The following is a 21720-nucleotide window of genomic DNA, read 5'->3' as shown; positions in this document are numbered from 1 at the left end:
TTCCTTCCTTCCTTTCTTCCTTCCTTCCTTCCTTCCTTCCTTCCTTCCTTCCTTTCTTCCTTCCTTCTTTCCCTCCTTCCTCCTTCCTCCTTCCCTCTCTCCCTTCCTCTCTCTCTTCCATTCTTCTTTTTCTCCCTTCTCTTTCCTCCTTTTTTCACAGGTGTCACTCTGCAGCTCAAGCTGGCTTTGAACTCCCAATACTCCTATCTTAGTATCATAAATTGTTGAGATTTACAGTGTGCAACCTCATGCCTGACTTGTTTCAGCTGGTATCAGGGTTCAAACTCAGGTCATTGCGCTTGGACATTTGGCTCGATTGCTTGTCTAGTATTCTTCCACTTGACCTATAATTTTAACCTAGTTTTTCCTTGGTTTTTTTTGGAGAGATGGGGTCTCACCAACTTTTCCTCGAACAGCAGTTCTACAGATCTCAGACTCCTGAGTAGCTAGGATTTCAGGTGTATGTCACCAGCCCCTGTCTGTGCTGAGCATCCTTCTTTTTTCTTTCAGTATTATTGTTTGAACTCAGTGTCTTGAACTTTGTGGGCAGATTCTCTACCCCTTGAGCCATTCCTCCAGTCCTGCATACACACATGCCTGTATCTGTGTGTGTATGTTTGTGTGTGTGTATACATGTATATGCATATATTGTTTGAACAGCAGTTTCAGACACACTAAGTATATATTATCACATGCAGTCTTAGCTTCATTGTTCTGGAATGAGCTTGCAGTGAGGAGATGATGGGGTTGCAAGCGTCTGAGGGCTTAAGTAGGACTAGACAGTTTGCTTCCAAGATAGCGCTCACATTAGCAAGAACCAACATGTCCTCTCTATACATGCCTTCACAGGCTTCACACCAAGTGGGAAACTTAACTGGAAAGGAGTTTTTTTTATGTCTTCAGTGGTCTAATCTCAGAAGCTTCATCCTGCCCTGCCCTGCCTGGTATTCTGTTTGTTAATTTTGTCCAGCCTACCCTCAAAGGGAGAGAATTATAGGATCCAACTCTTAAAACCTGAAGTTTTGTGAACCTATTCTTAAAACCACCATACTTGCTATTTATGATGACTGAGCTCTTTCTTTCTCTGGTGTTTTATCACTTGACTGTAGGAGCTCTGTACATAAAGGGACTCTATATATCTATACATACCAAACTATCAGCATTAAAAATGCCTATAGCTTCCACGTATATAAATAAATGTGACATGTATAGGAAATGTGGACCAGTTTCCCAAAATGAAATGGAATTGAGGCCATTCAGTCAGACTTGTTGATTCTACTTTTCGCTATTAACATGCTTGTGATGTGATATGGTTTTTCTGATAACGGAACTGGTGTTGCATCATAGATTTAGCCTGAAAATAGACTTTGAAATGGCTGTACTGGTTTTAACCTAGGACTGATTTTGATGAATTATTCTGTCTTGACCTGAAGTTTTGATGTCACCACGAACAAATTCAATAATATCTTTTCCCCTTTCTGTATGATATTGTAACTCCAGAAAAATTATGACACCACATATTAGGATCAGAGGAATACAAATTCTTTCAAACACACACATGCAAGCACACACACAGATTTCCCTGCAGATTTTTCTTACAGCAGTGGAGAGAACACTTGCCCTTCTGAAAGACTCCAGGGACTCTTTACCTGTTGTAGAAGACAGAATCCTGCAGCATAAAATCATCTACCTCAGCCTTTGGGACCTCAGAGTCTCAGAGACTAGACCACTGGGAATGGCCTCAGTCCCTAGTTTACTGGAGTTCATGTCTCTGGGGCCTGCATGCTCTGAGTGCTCTCTCTGAAGGTTCATGGAGGGGAAATAAGAGGCCTTCCTCTCAAGGGTGCAATTTCTCTTCATATCTCAGTTCCCATCAAGGGTCTGAGGTTTGGTAAGTGTTGGGGTTTGGACAAAACAGGTAGGGCTGGGAAATCAAGGATGGACCTCAAGTTCTGGAGGAGGCTAACCCATACTAGGCATTAAGAGATCAAGGAGAGACAAAGGGAACATGGGGATAGACTTAGGCCAGTTTCCCTGTGAAATGAAGCTGGAAGTTCTGGGGCCAAGATTTTATTTTATTTAAAACATTAATTAATTCATTCATTCATTTTTATTATCTTTAAGTAGTTATATAAAGGAATTGCAATTCAGCATGTCAGTTTGTGAATGCAATCCATCTTGACCAGTGTCATTCCCTTCATAATTCCTGGGGTTTAGATTTTTAAAGTCTCAGAGAATGATTTTGGGTAAGTGGGAGAAAAGGATAATATTGAGACTATAATTTGACAACCCTGACTGAAGGTTCTGAGAGATTTGATCTAGAAAGGATGTGACTCTTAGCTTTCTGTGTGATTTACCACTCCTTGTCATTTGGGGTTTTCTACCTTCTGGGTGTATTAGTGTACATGTTTAATAATTACATTGCATAATAATATACTATGTAAGTAATTTCTATTAATTAATAACAAAAATTCTCGGGCACTAGGCTGAGAATCTTTTTTATATAACCTCTATGAATTTATGAAGAAAAATAAAAGAGATAAAAAAAACTTGTTCAGTATGGCACAGTGAGAGGTACAGATCAAAGGCAAATTTTAATTCTGAAAGTTAGTCTTTAAGCACCTACATTTGGTTCTGTGTAAGTTTTGTAAATTCATGTAAGTCTTCTCATATATGTAATTGTACTATGCTTTTTTATTCCCTCACCCATCCACCCACTCATTCATTCATTATTTTAGCCACTCATTCATGATGCTGATAATTAGTGGAGCATAGGAAGATACAAGGTAGAAAAGAAGAAAAGTGGAAAGGATGTGGCTAGAAAAGCAAATAGGTTCCATCTCAAACAGAAGCTGTGTGCCATGATGTACTTATTTATATACTGCCAAACTAGTGTTTTACAGCAATTGGCTTCAAACAAGAAGATAAATATATTAAAATGAGCATCTCTTAATCTCAAGAAAGACAGAAGGTAGGATAATCAGTGTAAAAAAATGGACAACGTCCTACCACAGGAAAAAGGTACCATGTTCTGTTTTGTGAGTGGGTAGAGATGGAACACTTAATTCAGTCTTGGGTGTTAGTAAGTTTTCTGGAAGAATGTTAACATAAGCCAAGATAAAAGATATGGAAAAAAAAGTATTCTTAAAAATTTCTTCCATCACTGGTGAGAATTTCTTTATCACAGTAGATAAAAAGGAGCATGATCTTATTTTTATATTTAATGGAAACACTTTTAGCTTCTTCCTGGCTTGGCATATTATTGGCTGTTCATTGGCAGGTTTTATTTACACATAGGAAATACATATTTAGTGAGTTAAATATATTTTCAGAGAAAAAGATATTGTGACATTCATTTCTGTTTCCATTTATTACCAATATTTAATTCAGAAATGTTATTGAATGGCATTATTGTATAGATAAATATTAAGGATATAATTTATTTATTTATTTATTGTCAGTACTGGGCTTGAACTCAGGATCTTATGCTTTCATTTGGCTTTCTGGCTTAAGGTGATGATGCTTTACCACTTGAGCTACACCTCTACTTCCAGCATTTTGCTGGTTAATTGAGTCCCAAATTTATCATGTATTTGTTGTGCGGCTTTGAGTTACTTTCCTCAGTTTCAGTTTCTAACTCTTAGAATATGAATATTATTGCTTATTTCATTGGGTTTTTAATAGCATTACAAAAACAATTTCATGGTAAGATATTTCTATTTGTGTTGAATGTTGAAAACTCTCCAGAAAGAAATCAATTCTTTCTTGTTGAATGGTGTAATATTTTTCCATGAAGCTAAGCAAAACAAAACAAAACAATCAAACCTTGCTATAAAGCTTGCTTCTTTGCTTTTATCTTAGCCCAGGATATAGAATCTATAAGTTCTGTTTTTCTTCCACCAGAGGTCTCCTCTGTATAATAAAAATGTATACATGAGCCAGATATCTCTAATTTTTTTGGGGATATCTCCTTATTCATTCTTTATGTGTACTGGAGATGGACTTTCACATTCTTTTCCTATTATTCTCCATAGTGTGATATCGAGCATCACATTCTGGAGAACATTCTGGTTTCCAAGTTCCAGGAATGCTAAGAGTCACTGAAATTGGGGTATGGTTAGCATTTTTAGTACTGGCTTTCTTTTCTCTCTCTCTCTCTCTCTCTTTTTTTTTTTGGTCAATAGTGGGGCTTGAACTCTGGGCCTGGGCACTGTCCCTGAGCTCTTCAGCTCAAGGCTAGCGCTCTACCACTTGAGCCACAGCACCACTTCCAGCCTTTTCCATTTATGTGGTGCCAAGGAATCGAACCTAGGGCCTCATGTGTGCGAGGCAAGCATTCTACCATGGAGCCACCTTCCCAGCCCTTTCTCTCTCTTCTTTTTCTGATGGTTCTAAGGCTCGACCTCAGCGTCTGGGTGCTGTCCCTGACCTTGTTTGCTCAAGGCTGGTGCTTGGTCACTTTGAGCCATGTCTCCACTTCAAGTTTTCTGGTGGTTAATTGGAAATAAGAGTTTCATGGATTTTCCTGCCTGGGCTGGCTTCCAACTGTGACCATTGATGTCAGTGTCCCAAGTAGCTAGGAATACAAGTGTAAGCCACCAGCACCTGACTTCTGACTGTTCTTATTTACATTCTTCTTTATACTTCCTTACATCTTGTGAATTGTTGGTGTTATGTGGTATGTTGAAGAGCCCTACCTGATAGGAGACAGCCTCATGAGAGAGCATTGGCCAGAGACTCTAATGATTTTGGTTCTGCCAGTGAGTAAAAGACAAAGTTCTCCTTAATCATATAGTTCTCAGATTTTCAGGTTTTTTTAAAAATTCTTTTTTTCCTGATTATAAAATAATTTTTCATTCCAAAGTTTCTTTTCTTTCTTTTTTTAACATTATTTTCTTTAAGTAGTTGTATAAAGGAGTTGCCATTTAACAAACAGTTTATGAATACAACATGTCTTGATCAATGTAACCTCTTTCAACATTCTCAGCCATCCCTCCCCTATGAACCTCTTTCCTCATTTTTCTTAATTGGTCTACCCCTTTCTCCTTTACCCCATCATACCCCTTTCCAATGCCTGATTTCTGGTGTTTTATCCTGAACTTGGATTTTGCTTTTCTGAGGAATTATACTTTTTAAGATCTCCCTTGATTCGACTATATTTCAGTTAATACATTTGTATATACTTGCATATCTCCCAATATATTTCCTTACAAGTTTATGAGCTAAATCTAGCTTCCATTTATTAGGGAAAACATGTATCCTTTGTCTTCCTGGGCCTGAATTACTTTACTTAACAAAATTTTTTTCCAGGTCTTTCCATTTCTTTACAAATGGTACAGTATCATTCTTTCTAATAGATGAGAAAAATTCCATTGTGTATATATGCCACATTTTCTTGATCCATTCATCCACTGAGAGAAATCTGGGCTGATTTCATATGTTGGCTCTGGCAAATTGTGCTGCAATAAACATGGTTGTGCTGGTGGCTTTACTATATCCTTGATTGTAATCTTTTGGGTAAATGCCCAGGAGTAGAATTGCTGGACCATAGGGTAATTCTATGTTTAATTTTTTGGAGGCTCTCCACACTGCTCTCCAGAGTGGTTGAACAAGTTTACATTAAAAATCTGAGGAGGGCATGAAAGCATGTATATTGGAAAAATTTTCTACATATGATAACACAAAGATTATGATGTGTGGGGGCTGGGAAGGTAGCTCAGTGGTAGAGTGCTTGCCTTGCATACCTGAGGCCCTGGGTTCAATTCCTCAGCACCACATAAGCAAAAAGAAAAAAGCCGGAAGTGGCGCTGGGCTCAAGTGGCAGAGCGTTGGCCTTGAGCTGAAGAGCTGAGGGACAGCGCCCAGGCCCAGAGTTCAAGCCCCATGACCAGACCAAAAAAAAAAAAAAAGATTATGATGTGTAAGTGGGAATTTTTGTTGATTTCTTATTTTACTAATTGTGACATGCCTCTTTTAATTTCTATTCCTGTATGTTGCCAGATTACTATCTATCTATCTATCTATCTATCTATCTATCTATCTATCTATCTATCTATCTATCTATTTTGTCAGTGGTGGTGCTTGAACTCTGGGCCTGGGTGCTGTCCCTAAGCTCTTCAGCTCAAGGCAAGTGCTCTTCCACTTGAGCCACAGCACCACTCTGGTTTTCTGGTGGTTTACTGGAGATAGGAGTCTCATGGACTTTCTTGCTCAGGCTGGTTTTGAACCACTATCCTCAGATCTCAGCCTCCTGAGTAGCTAGGATTATAGGCATGAGCCACCGGAGCCCGGCTTTGATTACTTTTCTTTTTATGTACACATATACAGCAACAGATTATATTAACTCAGGGAAAGCACAGCCATTTAAATAGAAACAGCATTGAATGTATTTTGAAGGAGATTCCTGAGAAACTTGAGGATTCATACCAGGAGTATTGAATCTGGAGAAAATGAACATTATTCTTGACCAAAATAGGAGTATCTTTCCTGAAATATAAGGAAAAAGTGAACTGATTCCCCAGGAAGGAGCTGGAGGAAGAATTACCATGTGATTTTTTCCCTCAAGTCCTTCAATTTGCTTTTAGGCCCCAGAAGCTACTCATCATATCTCAATGGCCTCGTACAACCTGAGTAATCACCACACAGGTCCCTTCACCCTCCTAGGCATCCCTGGACTTGAGGAGTACCACGTGTGGATCAGCATTCCTTTCTGCTTTATCTATTCTGTGGCCATCGTGGGCAATAGTATCCTCCTCTACCTCATTGCAATGGAACGTAGTCTTCATGCACCCATGTTCTTTTTCCTTTCCATGCTGGCCTTGACTGACCTGGTGCTATCCACGACATGCGTCCCCAAAACCCTTAGCATCTTCTGGTTTGGGCCCCAGAAAATCAGTTTTCCTGGTTGTCTCACCCAGCTATTCTTTCTGCACTACAGCTTTGTTCTAGATTCTGCGATACTCCTGGCCATGGCCTTTGACCGCTATGTGGCCATCTGCTCACCTTTGAGATACACCACTATTCTGACCCCCAAAGCCATTGTCAAAATTGCTGTGGGAATCTCATTCCGAAGTTTCTGTGTTTTTGTCCCATGCGTTTTCCTTGTAAATCGTCTCCCCTTCTGCAGGACCCATGTCATTGCTCATACCTACTGTGAGCACATAGGTGTTGCCAGATTGGCCTGTGCAGACATCTCCATCAACATCTGGTATGGCTTTTGTGTTCCCATCATGACAGTGATCATCGATGTGATGCTCATTGCTGTCTCCTACACCCTTATCCTCCATGCAGTCTTTCGCCTTCCCTCCAGAGATGCCCGCCAGAAGGCCCTTGGTACTTGTGGTTCCCACGTCTGTGTCATCCTCATGTTTTACATACCAGCATTCTTCTCCATCCTTGCCCATCGCTTTGGACGGAACGTCCCACTAACATTCCACATTATGTTTGCTAACCTTTATGTAATCATCCCACCTGCGCTCAACCCTATTGTCTATGGAGTAAAGACTAAGCAGATCCGGGACAAGGTCATTCGATTGCTCCTTCCCAAAGGGTCCCAGTGATTTGTGCATTGGGACATGAGGGCAAGTTCCTAGAATAGATTCGATGAGAGACTGAGCCTATGGCCAGTGGCCTGAGAGAAAGGACATATGAAAAAAATCCTATTCATCAGAACTGTGGTTTTGAATTTTTGTGTGTGATTTTCAACATTCCAATCATTGGAAAACAAATTCTGAGCTCAGAAAATGATATTTATTTTGCTTTTGGAACCAAATACTGTTTAAATTCTCCTCTTAGTTTTTTTTGTTGTTGTTGTTGTTGGTCATGAGGCCTGAACTCTGGGCCTAGGTACTGTCCCTCAGTTCTTCAGCTCAAGGCTAGCGTTCTACCACTTGAGCCATAGCACCATTTCCAGCTTTTTCTGCTTATGTGATACTGAGGAATTGAACCCAGGGCCTCGTGCATGCAAGGAAAGCACTCTACCACTGAGCCACCTTCCCAGCCCTTTTTTTTTTGTGGTACTTGGGTGTGTACTAGGCAGGTGCTTTGTATTTGAATCACATCTCCTGCCCTACTTTTGAAATTCTTTTTATTTCTTTTTAGTGCTGGTATTAAAAATTAGGGCTTTGCCTTTGCTAGGCAGCACTTTACCACTTAAACCATGCCCCTACTCCTTTATGGGGATTTGAATTCAGGGTTTATTTATAGCCTGGCTTGCCTACCCCGCTGACACTGTACCACTTGAGCCACATGTCCAGCCTGATTTTTTGCTAGTTATTTTGGAGCCAGAGTCTGTAAAACTTTTCTATTAGGGCTAACCTTGAATTGTAATCTCAGCCTCATGAATAGCTAGGATTGGAAGTATGAGCCAACAATGCCAAGCCCCAGCTGTAATTCTTTATGATTGTCCTAAGATGATACAAAAGTTTTAATAAAAATAGTGAAATTAGTGATATCTCATGTATCTGTAAGAAATCTGAATAACGTATTAACCTATATCACAGTAGGATAAGGAAATGTTTCTATGACAATTCTGTATAGTTCTGAACTTTTCATCTTGTGACTATTATCCAATCTGGGAAACATCTGATGTATATCCTAACATATACAAAGCATATAAGTAAGTAATAGTTATCAAATAAACAACTGACCAATCATTACAAAATGATTTATTGAGTAGCTAGAATTACAGATGTGAAGTGTGAGCCATTGGTAACCCACTCTCTTAGGTTTTGTTTTGTTTTTTTTTGGGTCTGGTCGTGGGGCCTGAACTCTGGGCCTGGGCGCTGTCCCTCAGCTCTTCAGCTCAAGGCTAGTGCTCTACCACTTGAGCCACAGTACCACTTCCGGTTTTTTTCTTTTTGCTTATGTGGTGCTGAGGAATCGAACCCAGGGCCTCATGCATGCAAGGCAAGTGCTCTACCACTGAGCCACCTTCCCAGCCCCTCTCTTAGGATTTTAATCTATAATGTAAGTTTACCAGTATGTTATACATTATCACAGAATTTCCCTCACTTAATTTGTCATTTGAAAATGCTTTTTGTTGTTGTTGTTGTTGGTCATGGGGCCTGAATTCTGGGCCTGGGCGCTGTCCCTCAGCTCTTCAGCTCAAGGCTAGCGCTCTACCACTTGAGCCACAGTTCCGCTTCCAGCTTTTTCTGCGTATGTGGTGCTGAGGAATTGAACCCAGGGCCTCATACATGCAAAGCAAGTGCTCTACCACTGAGCCACCTTCCCAGCCCTGAAATCGTCTTGAGAGGCAGTGCTATATGGTTTAAGTAAAAAATGTCCTGAGAAGGCTCATGTATTAGGAGATTGTTGGTTAGGTGCAATGAACTTTTCAGACATGATTGGATCATGGAAACTCACTCTTCAATACATTTGTTCATTGATGAATTTAGAGCTGAACGCATTATTAGAAGGCAGAGTCTGGTTGAAGGAAGTGGGTCACTGGGACATGTCTTTGAATGTTATATATTAAAAAAAAAATTTTTTTTTTGGTGCCTGTCCTTGGGCTTGAAATCAGAGCCAGAGAGCTGTCCCTGAGCTATTTTGCTCCAGGCTAGCACTATGCAACACGGGCCATAGCTCCGCTTCTTTCTTTTGTTGTTTGTTAATTAAAGATAAGAGTCTCATGGATTTTCCTGCCTGGACTGGTTTTGAACCATGATCCTCAGAACTCAGCCTCCTGATAGCTAGGATTACACTACCCTTGGCTGAAGGATATGTCTTGTTCCCTGAACTTTCCTGTCTGTCTTTGCCACCTGGATGCCACGAGGTGAGCAGTTTTGTGCTCCACACATTCCTTGATGCCGTGTATCTCACCACAGATCCAGAAGCAAGAAAACCAAGCAAATGGGTATCAAAATTCCTGAAAACATGAGCCAGAATAAATTCTTCATCACCTAAATTTTTTCTTTTTGGTGGGATGTTTTGTCACAGCAATGAAAAATTGATGGACATAGGTACATACTAATATTACCATTATTAGTATTAATAACATATAAATCATATACAATTATATAATGTATTATGCATAAGTATATAACATCTAAATAAAATTAGTATTAATAATAATTGATAATATTAACATTATATAGATTAACTTGGTCCAAAGTTTTAAGTCTGGTAAATGCTGGTGTCAAGCTGAAATTAAGGAGATAGGCTAGGCAGATAAATCCACAGCTTTCAGTCAACATGCACATCAGCCAACATGCAAAGGCAGACACAAATTTTAAAAAATCACCCTTAAGCAGTGGCTTATGTAGGGGTAATAGAAATATCTTTATCTTCTTCCCCTGAGAATGATCGGAGAGCACTAGTGTCCCTCAGGACCCCACTCTGCCTCTTCTCCACACTGAGCAGTGACCAGAGCATGCAAATGCACAGGGAAGCAATCTCTCCACCATCCCTTCCTTTTCCTCCACTTATTTCTTGGGTTGGTGTGTTTGCTCTCTTGAAGATATTCTGCGTATATATCAGCATATTTGTTTTCTTTCTCTTTGGCCTGATTCCCAAGACTGGGTGAGTGCTGATTACTTGAAGGGGTTTAATGTGGGCACAAATGGCACAGCTTTTCAGTTAAACAGGTGGAATCAACTTTAGTAATCTGTTGAATGGAGTGGTGGATATGAAATACTGCATGAAATATCTCGAAGTTCTTAAAACAATAGATTTTAAATGCTTTCACCACAACAAAGATAAGTTTGTCCTTTGCCTGATTTAATGATTTTACAGTATATATATATAACAAAATATCATATATTACCTCATACATTATAATTATTACTTGTCTATTGAAAACTAAAAATTTCAATTCTTTATAAACTGAATTTTATACTCAGTTGTTTAAACAGTCTAATGAATAATCACATTGGTTTTTTTTCTCTCCAGTCTCTTAAATGATGTATTCTTTATTTTATCCCTCCCTTCTCAGTGTTATTGACTTGTTGAAAACAAAAACAAGCAAAAAAAGCTCAGAGACAGCACCCATGCCCTGAATTCAAGCCCCAGAATTGGCACAAAATAAACAAATAAATATGTGAATAAAACCTAAATCCACTTCTAGTCAGTCAGAAATGTCCACAATACTTCATGCTGGACTGGAGATGTGGCTTAAATGGCAGAGTGCCAGCTCTGAGCAAGAATGCCAAGTAAGAACTCAAAGCTCCAAGTTTAAACGCTGTGTCCAGTACCTCTCTAACCTCTCAGAAAATAATGAAATTATAGCATCTGGAGGAAAATGGATGGAACTGGGGATTACCATGTTGAAAGGGATAGCCAACTTGGAAAGAAGCATCTCACATATTTCACTTTTTTTTTTTTTGGCTGGTCGTGGGGTCTGAACTCTGGGCCTGGATGCTGTCCCTCAGCTCTTCAGCTCAAGGCTAGTGCTCTACCACTTAAGCCACAGCGCCACTTCTGACTTTTTCTGCTTATGTGGTACTGAGGAGTCGAACCCAGGGCCTCATGCATGCAAGGCAAGCCATTCTACTACCTTCCCAGCCCACATATTTAACTTTTATGTGTAATCTAAACTGAAAATATATGATTGAATGTTAAAAAAAGGATTATTGGAGGAAAATGGAAGGGGAGGAGGTAGGGGAAGAGGGCAATGGGAGTTGAATATGATTGGAGTATACTATATATGCATGAAAATAGTATAACAAAACCCATTAGAAACTAAACAGAAATAGGAAAGAAAGGAGGGGATGTTAGGAAAGAGTAATGGAAGGCAAATTTGATCAAAATACATTAAATGCATGTATAGATCTGTTACCATTGTACAATTAATTTATGCTAACATAAAAGTAGGGGTAAGGATAAGGTTGAATGTGATTCTTCCCTTGTGATGTTAAAAGCATGACATGTCTGGATATCACAAGCTGCATCATAGCCGTGACCCTGGGAGTCCCTGGCCTTGCTGCACCTCTGGTCCCCTAGAGCATAAGAAGCTTCCTAGCTGGGCACTGGTGGCTCACGCCTGTAATCCTAGCTACTCAGGAGGCTGAGATCTGAGGATTGCAGTTCAAAGAAAGTCCATGAGACTCTTAACTCCAATGAACCACCAGAAAACCAGAAGTAGCACTGTGGCTCAAGTGGTAGAGCACTCGCCTTGAGCTGAAGATCCCAGGGACAGCACCTAGACCTTGAGTTCAAGCCCCATGACCACCAAAAAAAAAAAAGGAAGCTTTCTAGGTGTGGACAGGTTGGGGAAGGAAGAAGGCACAGAACCTACTCTTTAAAAGACACATTCTCTAAGTAAAGCTTTTAGGAGGGGCTAGGAAGGTGGCTCAGTGGTAGAGTGCTTGCCTTGCATGCATGAGGCCCTGGGTTCGATTCCTCAGCACCACATAAGCAAAAAAAACCTGGAAGTGATGCTGTGGCTCCAGTGGTAGAGCACTAGCCTTGAGTTGAAGAGCTGAGGGACAGTGCGCAGGCCCTGAGTTCAGGCCCCCAACTGACAAAAGAAAAAAAAAAAGAAAGAAAAAAAGAAAGAAAAGCTATTAAGAGTTTATAACAAATATGGCAGTAACAAAATGCAATCATGAAATACTTCTTTTAATATCCTTTCACTTGTGTGTGTGTGTGTGTGTGTGTGTGTGTGTGTGTGTGTGTGTGTGTGTGTGTGTGTGTATGTGAGTGGGGAGAGAGGGAAGGAGGGAGGGAGAGAAATAGATTAGTAAATACAGGAAGGAGCGCTGGGATGTAGCTCAGTGGCAAAGCGCTTGCCTAGCAAGTGCAACGTCCTGGGTTCGATCCCCAGTACCAAAAAAGAAAAGACAAAAAAAATACAGTTAAAAAAAAAACCCAAACAAATAAAGGAAGGAGTATTTAAAACTGTAAGATGGTATATATGAACATATGATGGCAAAATATCTAGGTATAGGCTAGTGTATGCCCATAAATATTAATATTAATTGCATATGTGTCTCTGAGTGAGTACATGACTCAGTTCAGCGAGTCTACCGAATAGAATTTGGACACAGAGAAGTGTCTTCTTTTGGACAAAAATCTTCATTAGTGTTATTAAGCTTATCGTGTTAAGATATTGTTACTTTAGTTTTTGTTGTTGTTGTTGGTGGTCATGGGGCCTGAACTCAGGGCCTGGGCACTGTCCCTCAGCTCTTTAGCTCAAGGCTAGCACTCTATCACTGAGACACAGCGCCATTTCCGGCTTTTTCTGCTCATGTGGTGCTGAGAAATGGAACCCAGGGCCTCATGCATGCTAGGCAAGCACTCTACCATTGAGCCACCTTCCCAGCTCCTGTTACTCTAGTTTTAAATCTCAAGTATTAAAACATTTGTGTTTAGTGCATTGAAATATTTTATTTTATTTTAATTTTTGGTTGTGGGGCTTAACTCTGGACCTGAGCAATGTCCTTCAGCTCTTCAGCTCAAAGCTTTACCACTTGAGCCACAGCACCACTTCCTGTTCTCTGGTGGTTGATTGGAGATAAGAGTCTCACTGACTTTCCTGCTTTGAATTGTGGCTTTGAACTATGATAATCAGATCTCAGCCTCCTGAGTAGCTAGGGTTACAAATGTGAGCCACCCACATATGTTAATCTAGCACAGTGAAAGACTCAGTGTTTGCTAGGCTAAATTATCAGTTGATGACATACCGTGTTGATCTAACAAATCTAAGAACCACTTCAGGTAGCTTTTAAAGGAGCATCTAGAGTCAGGCACTGATGGCTCACACCAATAATCCCAGCTACTCAAGAGACTGAGATCTGAGGATCGTAGTTCAGAGCAGCTTGAGCAAGCAAGTCCATGAGACCTTTATCTTGAATTAACCATCCAAAAGTCAGAAGTGGAGCTGTGGCTCAAGTGGTGGAGCACAAATCTTGAGCCACAGAGCTCAGGAACAGCACCCATGTCCTAAATTCAAGCCCCAGGACTGGCACCACAAAAATAAGTTGAGGGCAAGTGGTTCTTTTAGGACCAGAGGTAGATATTACACAATGGCAAAGCAAGCAGGTCTTCACCAATGATGTTTACAAAGTCATATAAGACCAAAAGTGTGTCCTGTCACTTGTTAACATTTGTCAGCAGACAAGAGGTAATAAAAAGAGTACAGCCTATCTGGAAAGCTACTTGGAGAGGTCATTTAAACTTGTGGGGAAGTGGTTGGAAAGGGGAGGAGCTTCTCTTTAGAGAGGGTGACTGTGTATCTTCATGGGTGTGCGTGTGCTGCCTTCCTCATTCAGCCGATCCTCTTTCACTTCAAAGAGAGTCCCTCTTGGATGATAAATTATACTGCCACCCTAACTTCAGGAGTCAGTCATGATTGGGTTGAGAGTGTCTTAGTAAGCCTAAATATCCTTATTATCATCTGTCCTTAGGACCAGAGGCTTTGGGGCAATGGTGTCTTGCACCTTGAGCGCTCACAACCCAGGGCTCTCCATTTTGGTGTGGATCCCAGGCCTGGAGCAGTTCCATGTATGGATTGGGATTCCCTTCTGCTTGATCTATGTTGTGTCTTCTCTACCTTACCGTGGTGGAGCGCAGCCTTCACGAGCCCATGTTCTTCTTTCTCTCCATGCTGGCCACAACTGATCTAATCCTGTCTACAGCTCTTGTGCCCCAAACTTTCAGGATCTTCTGGCTAGACGCTCGAGAAATCACATTCCCCGGGTGCCTGACGCAAAGGTTCTTCCTGCATGACAGTTTTGTCCTGGATTCAGCCATTCTGATGGCCATGGCGTTTGATCGCTACGGGGCCATCTGTTCCCCTTTGCGATATGCCACGATCTTAACGCTCAGGACCATCATCGAGATGGCAGTGGGTACCTCCTGGCGCAGCTTCTGCAGCATCCTGCTGACAGGCCTCCCATTCTGTGGGACACGCATCATCCTCCACACATACTGTGAGCACATAGGTGTTGCCCGATTGGCCTGTGCGGACATCTCCATCAACATCTGGTACGGCTTCTGCGTTCCCATCATGACGGTGATCTCAGACGTGGTCCTCATTGCGGTCTCCTACACTCTCATCCTCCGTGCAGTGTTTCGCGTCCCTTCCCAAGATGCATGCCAGAAGGCCCTGGGCACCTGTGGTTCCCACGTCTGTGCTATTCTCATGTTCTATACACCTGCCTTCTTCTCCATGCTTGCCCATCACTTTGGGCACAGGGTTCTCCGCACCTTCCACATCATGTTTGCCAACCTCTACATTGTTATCCCACCTGCGCTCAACCCCATGTCTATGGAGTGAAGACCAAGCAGATCAGAGAGAAGATCCTATTGTTGTTTCCCCTCAAAAGTACAGAATGATATTCCCATCTTTGTTTGTAGTATGTGTAAATGTGGCCAGAATGAAAAGCAGATGCTCTTTAAAACCATAGCTGTGTTGCAGCAAGGTGGAAGGATGTACATGAAGGAGATAGTTCTGGGTACATATTAAAGAAAACCCTTGGTTGCCCTTGCTTTGGCAACATGGAATTGGACAGGTGTCCCTATCAAGAGGAAACAACTGCAAACAGAGTTGAAGTACTCTAAGTGGAAAGACCCATAAACATGGTAAGGTTTAAGGCTATGATGAGAGAATGTGCTTAGGTAGAGACACTGATGAAGAGAGAATAAAAAATGAAAAATAAATAATTTAGGAGATCAGATGACGGATATTTAGGTTATTTATGATAATAACTGATGCTGAGTATTGTATGTTTTGTGCTTCAGTGCAAATCTCTTAAAGGTGACTCCCATTTCTTCCAAGTCTGCTATAAACAAGTTCTGTCAGCTAGCTCTCACAGGAGTGAGAGCATTAGCATGTGGGGCCAATGCCAGGAGGGCTGGCTGTGGTTCTGGGAGGGGAGAGTAGCTTCTTGGCTCTAAAGGACCTAGAGAAGGTGAACTGCAGCCGTAGTACTAGGAGAATGTAAACCCCTACACACAGTTGGAGATCTGAAAGAAAAAGGGCTAGGATTGCCACAGTACCCTCAAGTCAATTGACTTGGACATTCAAGTGAAAATTAAATCACATTGGTTGGGAGAATTTGTGGAGGTCTACTCTACAGACTGAGATTCCTTGGTTATAAGAGACAATTGATTACAAGATGTAGCAATAGTGAGGATGATGAACAAGACCGGGAACTCTACAATAGAGTAACACATTTTCAATAAGTCACATCCCAATTTTATAGGCATTAGCATTTAGAAAACATGACACATGATCAAAGAAAACTCTGAGGAGTATAATTGTAGGGCATTAGAAAATACAGTCGATTGATCCAGTGGCTTTCAACTCTATCCCAACTCTATTCAACTCTATCCTGGGTTCTAAAAAATCGGTACAGTGCATCTCAAAACATGTGATTAGAACCTTCTTGGTCAAGTTTTTAGGCAGTCCTCCATTTAGTGTAGGATGCCAGTAGCTCACACTTTGTAATCCTAGCTACTTAGGAGGTTCAGATCTGAAGATCCAGGTTCCAAGCCAACCCTGGGCAGACAAATCTGAGAGACTCTTATCTCCAATCAACCAGCAAAAATTTAGAAGTAGAGTCATGGCTCAAGTGGTAAAGTACTATCCCTGAGTGAAAAACCTGAATAAGAGCATAGGGTCCTGAGTTCAAACCCCAGCACTGTCACACACACACACACACACACACACACACACACACACACACACACACACACACACACACACACACACACACAAAATAATAATTCATTTAGCTGGAAGATATATGGAATCCTGAATAATTTTAGAAATTGTCCTAAGCACTTAGACTTATGAAGGCTGACAATGCACTTTAAAAAATGACATAAAGGAATGAATAACAGAAATGTAAAAACAGGTCTGTGCTACCAGTGGGATGGGGGAGGCCAACAGAAAGGGTGAATATGGGCTAACTGCTTGAACTCAGGGCCTGGGCTCTATCTCTGAGTTTGTTTTTCTTTTTGCTTCAAGTTAGCACTCTACCACTTGAGCCATAGATCTACTTCTGCTTTTTAGTAGCTAATTGGAGATAAGACTTTTATGGACTTTGCTGCTGGGCTGGTTTTGAACCACAATCCTCAGATCTCTGCCTCATGAACAGCATTGTTTTGCATTTTGTATGAACATGGAACAATGAAAACTTTTAGGATTGTTTTGGGAAGCAGGGCAGGGGATAGAGGAAGAAAGATAAATGGGATGAATGTATATCACTAGTATGTGCTAATAAAATGTTCTAAAGATCTACTGTTAGCATTTTCCCACCTAATTAAAATGCACTCTTTGAGTAAGATTGCCTCTTGGCCCTGTCAGGCTTGGCGACCAACATTCCAGTCTCCTCTGTGGGAACCTCAGTCATTTTCAAGTGAGCCACGAAATCTCTATGAAGGATCTACTTCCTGCGCCAGCTTGCCAAAAACATTCACAGACAGCATGATGTTTTCTGGTGATTCTCATTCTTTTGGTATTTTTCATCTTTCTGAGACCATGGGTTAGCCAAGAGCTGATAGTTTTAAAAGCTTACTGAGGATATAATAAGCAAATAGATTCTGAGCTGAGATCATTTGAAAGGACATACTCCATTCATCTTGATTGGAACTCAAATCCAGGATTATTCACAGACATGCATGAATGGTTTCCATGAAAGACTCATGGACTCCAAGACAAAACAAAACAGGATGGGGCCGTTGTCAGTATGTCTCTTTTGCTTCCTCCTATTCTTGTGGCTGCCAATTTGCTAATAACAGACCCTTCTTCTCATGACAATTCCTATTTCTCCTCCTACATGGTCTTTTTGCTGGCAACTCAATATGCAGCATAGTTGTAATATACCATCTTAAAATTTTTTTAAAATTAATTCCCCTTCTTCTCTTTCCTCTTGACCCAGCCCCATCCTTTTCAAGTACCCACTTCCTGGTATTTATTTTTTTCAACTTTGGCTTTGCCTTTATAAGGTATTACACTATCACAGTTCACCCTTGAATCTTCCATATTTCAGTTAATATGTATACTCTTACAAGCACTCAACGTATTTACTTATAAGTTTATAAGCTTATAAGTTTATAGCTTTCACGTATAAGGAAAAACATGCCTCCTTCGTCTCTCTAGGCCTGACTTACTTCACTTAACCTGATCTTTTAGGTAATTTTATTGTTTGCTATCTGGACTCAGAGAGTAAGTACTAAAAGGAAAATGTCGACAAATATGATTTTCAGACTATAAATTGTGTCACATTTCAAAAGGAAATGTACTCATTACCTGACTTAAATAACTAAACCCCTCTGTAAATCACCTTTGCAATAAAATTTAAAAAATGTTTTACATGCCTTTATCTTGACTAATTATTAATGCAACATTATATTTAAAATTGAGCTAATTAGAGCTGGGAAGGTGGCTCAGTGGTAGAGCGCTTGCCTTCCATGCATGAGGCCCTGGGTATTCCTCAGCACCACATAAGCAGAAAAAAGCCCGGAAGTGGCGCTGTAGCTCAAGTGGTAGACTGCTAGCCTTGAGCTAAAGAGCTGAGGGACAGCACCCAGGCCCAGAATTCAGACTCCATACAACCCACCAAAAAATATATATAAATAAAAAATTGAGTATTTCTCCCTTCTTCTCACCTTTTATAAGAGGAGAAAGCAGACCAGGCCAAGCTTTCCTTGCCCTCAGTCAAGATTTACAGATCCAGCTGCCTTTTTTCTTTCTTTCTTTTCTTTCTTTCTTTCTTTTTTCTTTCTTTCTTTCTTCTTTCTTTCTTTCTTTCTTTCTTTCTTTCTTTCTTTCTTTCTTTCTTTCTTTCTTTCTTTCTTTCTTTCTTTCTTTCTTTCTTTCTTTCTTTCTTTCTTTCTTTCTTTCTTTCTTTCTTTTTCTTTTTTGTCAGTCGTGGGGCCTGAACTCTGGGCCTGGGTGCTGTCCTTCAGTTCTTCAGCTGTAGACTAGTGCTCTACCACATGAGCCTCAGCCCCACTTCTGGCTTTTCCTGCTTATGTGGTGCTGAGGAATTGAACCCAGGGCCTCATGCATGTAAGGCAAGCACTCTAACACTGAGCCACCTTCCCAGGCCCTCTACTGGCTTTTTCTGATGAGAGAGATTACAAATTTTCTGTTTTATCACTGGACCACAAATGGAATTGCATGTTATGGTTTGTATTGGAAAAAAATAGCAAGCCAGGCACTGGTAGCTAGTGCTTGTTATCCTGCTACTTAGGAGGATGAGATCTGAAAATTGAGGTTCAAACTCAATCTGGGCAGAAAAAATTCCCCAAGACTCTTACCTCCATTTAACCAGCAAAAAGTTGTAAGTGAAGGTGTGGTTCCAGTGGCAGAGCACTAGCCTTGAGTGAAGAAGCTAAGCAAGAACTCAAAATATCTTAGGCTATATATATATATATATATATATATATATATATATATATATATATATATACACACACACATACACAAATATATACATATATATACATACGCAATACATATATATGTATATATACATGTATGTGTGTATATATATACATATATACACAAATATTTATATGTGTATACACCTTGCCTTTGTGCAAAACCTTATACTAGCAATTCTACTAATGGGGGAATAGGACCTGTTACATATCTGTCCATCTGCACATCTACTAGAATTTTCTACAAATAGTAGAGATTAATGAATGTGTTCCTAGTAATCTCTTCCAGACTTCTTACATTGAACTATGTCTTTGTTATTCCATATTTGTTGCCCCTAGGATTTTAATCTTGTTAACACACTGTTCTATTTCATATGCTCCATCTTAACTCAGACGTTTGCAATTTGTATTTAAACCAAAAGCTGTGTATATGTTTTCTTTCAAATATTAGTGGCAATTAGATGTGGCTTCTGGATTCTGGAGACTGACTTAGAACTTCTTAAAAATGAATAATGAAGGGGTTTGGGAGTGTAGCTCAGTGGTAGAGTGTTTGCCTGGCACGTAAAAAGTCTTGAGTTTGATTTCAGCACTGCAAAACTAAAGAAAAGGGACAAAGGGGGAAAAAAAGCAGTTATAGGGTTTTATGCTTTATATCTGCCATTCTGACCTGGATTATGAAAATAAATTTGTTACATTTTATTTGTCTCTTAAAATTTTCATGCAATAACTTTCCCAAAGTCACTGTTACTTGAAAGAAAATGTTTACAAAGCAGGAGTAGAGATGGAGTAGAGCATGCTGTTGTTGCTTATAATCAAGAAGACAACCTTAGCAAAAAATGTATATGTAGATAATCTATGCAGATAAAGTTAGTCCTTTGTACAGCAATGATTGGAAACTATTATGGAAACAAAAAAGGACATTTACTCACTCACCTTCAGAGTCTAGAAAAACTTTGGAAAAGACATTTCCTGTGGTGTATCTTGAAAAATTTAGTGAATTTGAGCCATAAGAATAAAAGGAGGGGCTGGGAAGGTGGCTCAGTGGTAGAGTGCTTGCCTTGCATACATGAGGCCCTGAGTTCGATTCCTCAGTACCACATAAGCAGAAAAAGCTGGAAGTAATGCTATGGCTCAAGTGGTAGAGCACTGGCCTTGAGTTGAAGAGCTGAGGGACAGCACCCAGGCCCAGAGTTCAGGCCTTACAACAGACCAAAAAAAAAAAAAATAATGTAAAGAACAGGCAAAAGGATTACTTGAGCTTAGGTGATTTAAAAATCTACACACTACAGGGACAGAAGAACCAACCATATCAATAATAGCATTGCTCAGAGGGCTTGGGCTTGGGACAGTCAGATGGAAGAATAGTTGAAGTAGTAAAGTGCTTGTCTAGCAAGTACAAGGCCCTGAATTTAAACCCTAGTACCATATAAATAGATGAACGAATGGATAGATAGACTATAAGCAATTTCACAGTTTGATACCATCATTGGTAGCTGAGAGTTTATGATTGATCACATCTTTTTATTTTCCCTTAGAAACTAAAAGACAGGCATAAAATTCAGATAGATAAAAACAGGACCATGAGATTTATTTTATTTACATATTTTTGTGCTACATACCAGGGTATCTCACATTTGCACCGCTTTTTTTTAATGAAAGACCAATTTTGAATTTCAGCATTTAATGGTTAATTTGAGAATAAGAGTTTCTAGGGTCTGGCCTGGGCTGACTTCAAACCTTGATCTTTAGATCTCAGCTTCCAGAGTAGTTAGGATTACAAGCATGATATAGTGTCACTTAGCACAAGAAAAACTTTTGATGAGGAAAACTTTATAGAAACTGGGTTAGTACTTTTGTAAGATACAAGAAACTAGAAAAGTAAAATAATAAACATAATTGAGAAATTATGAATTTGTTCTATGAACGCATATACCAGCAAAATTTCTTTCAATTCAGGAACTAAAGCTAAATGTCAACTGTGAGTAATATATTATGAAAGCTATTATGTTGCTCTAAAAGGAGATAGTTGTGTGTGTGTGTGTGTGTGTGTGTGTGTGTGTGTGTGTGTGTGTGTGTCTTTTATTTTTTCAGGGGAGGTGTTGCAAAACAAATGATGTCTATTGATGTTATGCAATAGTTTCTCTGTGTAGCTCTTGTTTGTTTTCAAGCTCTCTCTCTCTCTCTCTCTCTCTCTCTCTCTCTCTCTCTCTCTCTCTCTCTCTGTCTCTCTCTGTCTGTCTGTCTTTCTCTCTCCCATCCCTTTCTCCGCCCTTTCTTTTTGTGCTGGTCCTAGGACTTGAATTCAGAGCCTCCCCCCTCTCATTTGGCTTTTTCATTCCATGCTGTGCCCTACTACTTGAGTTATACCTCCACTTTTGCTTTTTGCCA

General features: G+C 40.1%; 2 protein-coding genes across 2 annotated transcripts; both read left to right on the top strand.

The window, feature by feature from the left end:
- The first annotated feature begins 6611 nt into the window (after nt 1–6611).
- On the top strand, nt 6612–7559 carry LOC138836243 (olfactory receptor 52H1-like). The gene has a single exon (XM_070034735.1). The coding sequence runs from the start codon at nt 6612–6614 to the stop codon at nt 7557–7559; it is 948 nt and encodes a 315-aa protein (XP_069890836.1).
- A 6914-nt stretch (nt 7560–14473) lies between these two features.
- Nucleotides 14474–15217, top strand: LOC138836242 (olfactory receptor 52H1-like). Its single transcript, XM_070034734.1, has one exon. It carries the CDS (start codon nt 14474–14476, stop codon nt 15215–15217), a length of 744 nt encoding a protein of 247 aa, XP_069890835.1.
- The last annotated feature ends 6503 nt before the right edge of the window (nt 15218–21720 follow it).

Source organism: Dipodomys merriami, unplaced genomic scaffold (assembly GCF_024711535.1).
Source record: "Dipodomys merriami isolate MVZ:Mamm:240054 unplaced genomic scaffold, mDipMer1.0.p SCAF_25, whole genome shotgun sequence".
Taxonomy (NCBI): domain Eukaryota; kingdom Metazoa; phylum Chordata; class Mammalia; order Rodentia; family Heteromyidae; genus Dipodomys; species Dipodomys merriami.
This window is presented reverse-complemented; position numbering and strand designations above follow the sequence as displayed.